The sequence below is a fragment of the Thalassophryne amazonica genome, chromosome 12 (genome assembly GCF_902500255.1).
Source record: "Thalassophryne amazonica chromosome 12, fThaAma1.1, whole genome shotgun sequence".
Classification (NCBI taxonomy): Eukaryota; Metazoa; Chordata; class Actinopteri; order Batrachoidiformes; family Batrachoididae; genus Thalassophryne; species Thalassophryne amazonica.
Window position 1 is genome coordinate 70,058,051 of NC_047114.1, and position 9,370 is coordinate 70,067,420.

At 38.9% G+C, this 9,370-nt stretch overlaps 1 protein-coding gene across 1 annotated transcript in view; it reads left to right on the top strand.

The window, feature by feature from the left end:
- The window catches only part of tnn (tenascin N), an 81,915-nt gene extending 73,091 nt beyond the window's left edge, over window positions 1-8,824 (top strand). Inside the window, exons 12-18 of the mRNA XM_034183224.1 lie at window positions 847-977; window positions 1,597-1,735; window positions 2,836-2,987; window positions 3,778-3,874; window positions 3,985-4,149; window positions 5,904-6,067; window positions 7,168-8,824. Of these exons, the coding sequence (XP_034039115.1) occupies window positions 847-977; window positions 1,597-1,735; window positions 2,836-2,987; window positions 3,778-3,874; window positions 3,985-4,149; window positions 5,904-6,067; window positions 7,168-7,314 (995 nt within the window). The 3' untranslated portion in view covers window positions 7,315-8,824. The remainder of the gene's footprint in view (window positions 1-846; window positions 978-1,596; window positions 1,736-2,835; window positions 2,988-3,777; window positions 3,875-3,984; window positions 4,150-5,903; window positions 6,068-7,167) is intronic.
- The last annotated feature ends 546 nt before the right edge of the window (window positions 8,825-9,370 follow it).

The window sequence follows — 9,370 nt, forward strand, 5'->3', positions numbered from 1 at the left end:
AACCCAAATTGATATCAGATTGAAATCATCAATTCTAAATGTTAAGAATCGGAATCAAATTGATTCTTTAAATTTGAATTGATACCCAGCCCGAACACTTTCAGAAGGCCACATTTTCATTTCAAAACATGTTTAAAGTCCAGACCCTCTGTGAATAACCATGATCCACCACAGCTCCCTGAGGTGAAGTATTTAAGTACCTCCTTCCTGTAATAGGACCTTTTCTTTCTCTGTCAACCAATCTCTTGTCATGGTGCTGTCCGCCAGCGATCATCTGAAGGAAGAAAACCAACATAAAAATATGGTATTAACCACAGTTATTGAAATATTGTTTTGTCATTGCATTTACTTTCATTTCACTATTATTTTTTGTTGTTATTTGAGTTTTGTAGTGGCATATGTATGAGCAGAGAATATGTGTATTGTGAACCTGCCTATGTGAGGCTCTATGAATACTACAACTTGTAAATAGTAGGTAAAAACTCTGCACTTGACATTGGACTAGGTTTGTGTTTGCGTATGGTGCAATTGCTTTCTGCGGCCACATGGTAGCAGTGCATGGGCATTGCGTCTGACTACACCTCATTTTTATACCAACACATCCACAGGCATACAAAGGGCCACAAACATATTGTGCCGATTGTACGCTGCCACTTAAGGCGCAGTGTGTACGATGCATAGCAGTGATTTGCACAAGGTTGTAATATTCCTGTATTGGTAATCTGGGTTTCCCCACTTTTGCTAAATGTTGTCACAATCAAAACCTGTTGTTGAAGCTATTGCTGAATTACTAATATGTATTACTGTGTTGCATTAACCCATTCTGATTCACATTCTAACCTGCAGAGATTGATGCCCCTAAAGAGCTGAAAGCTTCAGATGTGACACCGGAGTCTGCTTCCTTGTCCTGGCTTCCTTCAGTGGCTGAAATTGATGGCTACATCCTCAGCTACAGAGACGAGGATGGCAACACAGAGGTAACGAGCCAACACACAAAGACAAAACAACAAAAAGACTCTCCTGCACTTTTAAATTCCAATTAAAGTACTTTTATGTGTTGCATTGCTGTGTGACAAGTGTAAATATAGAAAAATATGCTCTAGCCACAATTATGGCAACATTTTCTAAAAGGGCAGTGTAAGAGTGCTACTAATGAGGTGTCAAAATTCCAGTCACACTGTTTGAAACAATAATAAACAGTTTATTATTGAACTTTATTGGCATTTATTGCCACATAATTGTTGTATAGCAGATCTAAAATACACCCTTATTAGGAGTCTCACAACAACCTTTATTTTGCATCGTGCTAATTGACCTCCAGCTGCTTCTGCCCAATTGTGCATTTTGGTCTCCCTGCTATACAAATGCAACTTTGCAAGTAAACCTTTTTAAGATCGACTGACATGAGACACATGGTAAATTTAAGTTCTGTGAAATGCTGACATCTTGTGGGCATAAATATTTCATTAAGAAATTATGTTTGATGCACACAGATTTTAAGATGATGCAAAAACACGAGGATGAATACAAACGTTACCAACAGTTGCATCATGTTAAATGAATGTTTAAACATTTAATTTTGTATGTTTTGGTCAGATGGTTGAACAGCAGCTCACGGCCAGAGAGAGACACTTTGCTGCGTCTGGTCTCGACATGGCAAAGAATTACATCGTGTCTCTCGTAGCCTATAGGGGAAACAAGAAGAGTAAGGTGATAGAAACCACCTTCAAAACAGGTGTGTACATCTCAGAATGGAGTTCATTCAGTCAGAGTTGAACCCTATAGAAGTGTCAACTATTTCCTAATGCGGTCTGTTTGTTGTGTCAGATTGCTGTTGATCTACTATTTAATGTGATTGTGAGCTGTGCTGTGAAATATATAATTTCAAGTAATCATACTATAATTTGAGAAATATTTGCTTGTTTGTATGTTTGTTCCAAGGTGCGTCGACTAATTTCCACCAACCATTCTGCGTGCATGTAGGTTGACCCCAGAATTGCTCGTAAAGGATTTGTTTTGGCAAATGTTAAGATCATTTGGGTGAAAGGTCAAACTTTTGGTTTATCAGTCTGTTTGGCCCCCGACTCCTCTTGGGTTCTTTGGCTGATTTCCACCAAACTTGATATGTGGATGACAGTCAATCTCAAAATTTCCCTTTGAGGGTTTGTTTTGGTAAAGGTCACTGGGGTTAAAGGTCAAAAAGTGTTGTTCAGCCCAACTCCACTGTCCACTGAACTTGGCGCACACAGATGGGTGCTTGAACTGCCCATATCAAATTTGACAAAGTTGGGGTGAAGTCACTGTAGTCGATTTTTCACCAGACATGGTACACATATGTGAGCAGATTCTGGAATTGTCCAAGCATATTTCAATTGCAAAAGCAAGGTCAGATCTGCAAAAGGTCATCATTGGGGTCTGAGGTCAGACTTGAAGTTCATCACTTGAATTTGCATGGGTTGTACAATTTCCCAGCCATGTCAAATTGCCAAAGGTTAATCATTGAAGTCAAGCTCATGTCTGCCTGTTTGTTTGTTGACCTTCCTCAGGTCCATTTGCTGATTTCTACTAAATATGGTATGTCTTTATATAAAGAAGGCTCAACATTACAGTTAAAATTAATTTTGGCAAAGGTTGATTTTCAACCTTATTTGAACCAAATGTGGCATACACTTCCAGAATTGCCCTTGCAAGGACAGGCAGAAGGCAATCATTTGGGTGAAGGGTAAGGACACTGGGGTCAAATGTCATTTTGTCTTACCCATTACTGTCTTCATGTCCATGTGTACTATCACCTAGTGGTAGTTAAAAAGCATTACATTACATATCCTCCTACAGTTGGCCTGCTGTACCCTTTCCCCATGGACTGTGTTCAGCTCATGAAGAATGGCAACAAGAAGAGCGGCATCTACACAATTTATGTTAACAATAACCGCTCAAGACCAATGGAGGTCTACTGTGACATGGACACGGATGAAGGCGGTTGGCTGGTAGGAATTATCAATAAGATGAACAAAACAAAATGTTCCCCTTTCCGCAAATTTAGATGAATGAGTATATTTAAAATGCTTTGTTTTCATTTATTAGCAACAACTACATCCTCGAGGTAGGTAATTCATGAAATTGATAATGTTGGGTGAAACAACTGGAAGGAGTCTAGAAGTAGTTGTTTACTTCTGTCTAGGCAGCAAAAGAACATCTGGTTTAAGCCAGTGAGTGGAGGTAGTAGAACAACGGTTTGCATGGGCTGAGGTACAAAACGAGACAAAATGCATGAATTTGAAAGAGACTCTTGTCAGATCCATTTCTCAACGGCAATATGAAATTTTGTATTTTTTAAATGACTGTTTACTTTTTTGTACATGCACTGTGAACCCACTTATGTGAGACACATCTGAATACTGTAGCTTATAAATGGCTGGCAGCTCTGCTTTTGACTTTACCCAAGGTTTTTGGTGGTCTATGGTGTAACTGCTTTCTGATGCAACACGATAGCAATGCTCCAACTATGTGCCTGACATCATTTATATCATCATACTCATAGGTACCAAATGAGCATAACTGTACTTGCTATTGACATGACGTGGACACTGGGTGTGCAAATAATAATTGTGTTTCTTGGAGACTAACTGGTATACTTGAATTGTGCTGTGTAGTTTTACACTGGGTGTAAGGTAGAGTCATTAGTATTTTCTAATGAGCAACAGTAACAAGTAAAAGCACTTTTGTGGAGCATTTTTGTAGCAGGTTTCTATGACAATCTGCTGTTGATGTTTGTAGGTGCTGCAGCGTCGCAACACTGGTAAACTGGATTTTATGAAACGCTGGAGACAGTATGTTGCAGGTTTTGGCAACATGACTGAGGAGTTCTGGCACGGTGAGAACTTTAGTGCTCCCCCCTACCCCCCGTCAGTTAAATGTGGGTGTTTATTCCATTGAGAAGACCATTGCAGTATTTATTCCCTCTTTCATTCCTCTTCTGTGCAGGTCTGGATAAGATATATGACCTCACCAACACACCGATCCAGTATGAGCTCAGGTTCGACTTAGGCTTGGGTTCAGAAAGGGTCTACGCTGTGTACGATGACTTTAAGGTTGCCCCAGCCAAGCAGAAGTTTAAACTCACTGTTGGCAAATACAGTGGGACAGCAGGTGAGCGATTAACGGTTGACTTTTCTGTGACGTTTAACTGCGAGGGAAAGTCTGGAGCAAAGGCGACAATGAAACCCAGATGTGGAAATAACAGGGGTTTTAAGTAAGGAAACTGACCTCACCTCATTATGACTCCGTAGGGGAGGCAGTAACTGAATAAGTTGGGGATTTTGTGCATTTATTTGAGAAACTTGAAATCTTACAATGCATTATACAGTTGTGCTCAAAGGTTTACATACCCTGTCTGAATTTGTGATTATATGAATAATAACAAAAACTTTTTTTTCCACTCATGGTTAGAAGGGTTGGTGAAGCCATTTAAAGAGCAAACAACTGTGTTTACACTTTTTAAATCACAGTGACAACAGAAACTACTCAAATGACCCTGATCAAAAGTTTACATACCTCTGTTCTTATACCATTATTGCCCTCTTTAACATCAATGACAAGCTTGGAGTCTTTTGTGGTAGCTGTGACGAGGCTCTCTGATGGTTAAATTGCCACTGAATATCTTGGACTTTAGTTACAATCAATTACAAAGAAATACAACAGTACGGCACTCTATGGTAAATCTGCATTGAGTAGACAGTTCTCAAAACTGAGTGACTGTGCAGAAGGAGAAGGTGAGGAAAGCACCAAGACACCCAGACAACCCAGGAGAAGCTAGGCTTATGTGACAGTGACTGGGAGAAACTGTGTGCAGGCAAGCTAAAACAATTATTTTCTGTGATCAGTCCACACAAATACACGAGCAACTTCTACGCTGTAAAACTCTGTGAGTTAGTTGACTCAAAACCATTTGAGGAAACCAATTACCTTAAACCATTTGAGTTTGCCAACTTAAATAAAATAATTTTCAAAAATGTAATTGTTAAAGTTTTGGTAACTTAATTTATAGTTAATTAAACTTATGTAAATAAACAAAATCTAAAAGAACTACAACAAAATGAAAACAATAAACTCAATTAAAATGAATGAATGGAATGCACTGGAAATACATCACCAACACTTAAATGCCCCAAAACTTTACATGCACTTAAAGGAACTGAGTTGTTATGACAACAATTGAGTTTTGAGTTAGTTTAATTAATGGAAATGAGTGACTATAACTTTTTCAAAGTTTGAGTTACATTAACTTAATTATTGTATTAAAATGGAGTTTTCGGTTTAACAGTGTATCACTCAGTGTCGCTCCGAATTTAGTTAGTTCTTTTCATCCCTAACTTAGATATGTGAACTAATCAAATGTTGGAACTAATTAATCACGTTTTGTGAACAATGTTTTTGTGCACACACAGGAGCATTTTGAGTGCTCTAGATAGGAAAAAGTGACTTCATTATATATATTGTTCTCACTGTGTCGCTCCAGAGCACCCATGGACCAAGGATGAGACCAAATCTACGGCGTCATGCTCCCCTCCCCACTTCCGTCACTATACAGAGCAGATTATGAGGGCCAACCCCAAACAATGCTGTTATTCTGTTATTCCTCTGCAATATGTTTCTGTCTTACATCTATATGCTATATGCTTATGATATGGATCCATTGCATCATGTAATAGTTATTAACACTGCATGTGCCAGTTTGTAGGGGTTGATTATTCTCTCCTATCTAGCCGAGGATTGAATAGAAAAAAGGTATTTTCAGTATATGTAAAATGCAACAACACAAAACAAATTACAGTGCAAGTTTTTTCACATTTATCAGAAAAAAAACAAAAAACAAATTATCATCTTTTGCTCATTGTCCCAAGGTGACGCAATGACGTACCACCAAGGCCGGCCTTGGACTACTGTGGACTCAGATAATGACATCGCCCTGGGTAACTGTGCTCTGACCCACCGTGGTGCCTGGTGGTACAAAAACTGTCACCTGGCCAACCTCAATGGAAAGTGGGGTGACAACAGGCACAGTATGGTGAGTGCATGAGCCTGGAGTATGTTTCCCAGTCAGTGTCTGCTAGTTTGGTTTACATGCAGATGGAGACTCTCTAGAAAATGTTAAGAATCCACGAATATAGGTGCACAATATATAAATGATTTCTCTTGATTATGTGCATAAATTACAAACAGCACTTCTTAAATGGCAACTATATACAGTGGCAGGCTAAACAGATTCTTGAATCTTTAAGAGAAAGCAGGCAAATATTATGCTCTCCTTCAATTCAAAACCTCCAGATACTGTTCAAGGATGCATAGTCTCAAATTTTATGCAAAACTTTCTGCTTAAATTAGCTTTTATAAGCAAGAAACTGTTGTCCAAAAATGACTCACAACTCAGTGCACTGAATAATGATGATGGTGGATTATAAAATCTGTTTTTTCCCCTGCATATATAATACCAGTGCTAACTTCTAATAGAGCTCCAGCTATTTTACATAATAATCACACAAAATGCAAATCCTACAGCCATGTGTTCCTGTTAATGCTATGTGCAATGGAAGAGGACTTATTTCCATAATTATTTGGAATCCTTTCTCTAAAATAAATAAATAAGAAAATAAAAACAATAACTCGAGGCTATTCCTTGGCCAGCAATCAAAGACAACTTCACTCTGGTCAACTTTCAAGTTGTTTTGTTTTTGGCTTGTTGAGGTGAAGCAGAAATAGCCTGAATCTATCAGTACTGATAAGAAAACACATTTCTCACAGCAGCTATAAAGCATAAGTGTTTTATACCAGGCCGATAGGGTAACGAGAACAGTTATTATGGCAAAGGGAGACTGATACTGAAGGAAATGCAATTGGATTTCTCTGCTCTTGTCAAGATTTCATCCATAATGTTAGTGATGCAGTGTCCCCCACAATCATTGTCAGCAAAACACAATAACCGTCCAAACAAGTTTGCACTGGGTTGAAATGATGCTGGAGGCTGGTATTTATTAGTGTTTGTGATTCTGATTGTTTCTTCAACTCCATCTCTTGCCCTTCCTTCCCACTTTGCTTTGTTTAACTTTGTTTCAACCTTTTCTCTCTATCTCAAACTTTTTCGCCCACTGCCTGGTGTCTTGCTGTCAGGGACTGAACTGGGAACCATGGAAGGGCCACAAGAAATCGCTTGACTTCACAGAAATGAAGATTCGGCCCGTGGGAGCGTTGTCCAGCAGGAAGAGGCGATCGCTGGCCGTCAAAGAGAAGAGCAGAACAAGAAACATACAGAAGTAGTAGAAGAAGGCCTTCTGCTAAAATCAAAGCACTTGTTATCCCTAACAAACATGCCATTATGTAAAATTTAAGCATTTTTCTCCATTTTAATTAAAGGAGTTCAAGATGATGACTTCCCAATGATCTGCATGCCTCTCTGGTCACTTGACAAAATGGGCATCACACGCCAAAACTAAGTAACTGAGTACATTTCTCCACCAAGGTCCAACCATTATTTGTATGAGGTACTTTAACTGAAGGTGGCCTGCCTGTTTCAATGAAGTACAAATAACAACAGTAGAAGACGTCCATACTATATTCCCATTCATTCATTCTTTTTCTATACCTGCTTACTCCAATTAAGGGTCACAAGGGGGCTGGAGCCTATCCCAGCAGACGTAGGGCGTGAGGCGGGGTACACCCTGGACAGGATGCCAGTCTGTCGCAGAGCGTAATGTCTACATATCCACCAAAATTGGGGATTGGGAAATGGATCAGTATCTCCACCAAATGGAGATACTGATCCATTCAAAAACCTTAGACACGAAAGTGACCACCTGTTGCTTAAAGTAGTAGATTACAAACAGGGGGTATGAGGTACTTTAACTGAAGGTGGACTACCGGTTTCAACGAAGTACAAATAACAGCAATAGAAGATGCCCATAACATATTTCCAGATGTACATTCATTCATTCATTCATTTTCTATACTGATTACTCCAATTAAGGGTAACAGGGATGCTGTAGTCTATTTCAGCAGCTACCAGTTTACATCCGTTTTAAAATGTAAACAACACTTCCTTGAATCTCGATCTACCTCTACACAAAATTTCAATAAAATCCATTTTCTTTTTAATTCGAGACATTAAAAACATTAATTTAAAGAAGAAGCTGGTTAAATTTTGAAGCAGATATGGATCTCGAATAACTTTAAACGTAGGTCTGCATTACTCACTCACTCACCTTCTACCGCTTACTCCAATTAAGGCAGGGTACCCCCCTGGACAGGAAGTCAGTCTGTTGCAGGGCCCTAGGTCTACATATCCACCAAAATTAATTCATATCTGTACACTAGAGCACTTGGCGAAAATCTGTTGTACCTGTATTAATGCCAAATGCCCACCAGGTGGAGATGCTGATCCATTTCAAGAACCTTGAGACATGAAAGTGACCAACCTGTTGCTTAAAGTAGTAGAAACAGGGGGCAAGACATTACCTTATTCGAGGTAATAAGTTTTATTACTTCATTAATGAATTGCTCAGTTTAATCTGATTTTGGAGAAAGCAGCCTGAGAGTTTGTGATTTTGGTGTTTGAACTGGTTTTTTATTTGTAGCTTAAACCCTGTACTCACTTTCACAGATGTACACCCTGGAAGGTCACAGTTTGAAACCTTGCTCATACCTTGAGGAACCTTAAAAGGTCCCAAATGGTGTTTGTTATGAACCAGGATATTTTGTCATTATGCTGTGATCTTGTTTTAATCATTGTGCAATTTTCATGATGTTAGGAAATAAACTTTTCTATCCCTATCTTTGCCATACTTTGTTAATCCCTTGCATTTTTGTGGACACCATTGTCGTACATGCCGTGACATTAACCGAGAGGTTATGACATTACCGTGAGTTATCCTAGGGGTGTGTTATGGTTAATTTCACACACATCACATGGTACAAGTCTAGTGTGTTACATCATCACACCATGTGCCACACTATGTGCTCGATCACATTCGTGGGAAACCACGATCTTCACATGGAGGTTTGTCACAGTTATGGATCATGACCATCTGGGTTTGCATAGTAAAAGAACGGCACAAGAACTGTAATTCTTTCCCAATTTTTTATTTATTCCATATAATAAAGTATTTGCAGTTCTGTTCTCATTCTGTGAAGTCCTTGAGGAGCAATGTTTGCTTTTTATTGTAATATAATGCTAGCATTAAAGGTGGTTTAAGATATTAAGGTAAATGTTGTCAATACCCTGATTTTATTGATTATGACACCATCTGGCTCTGCTAAATTAGGTTACAATGTGTCTCAAATCCTGTCACATCACATTAGGTTGGATAGGATTGCCTAA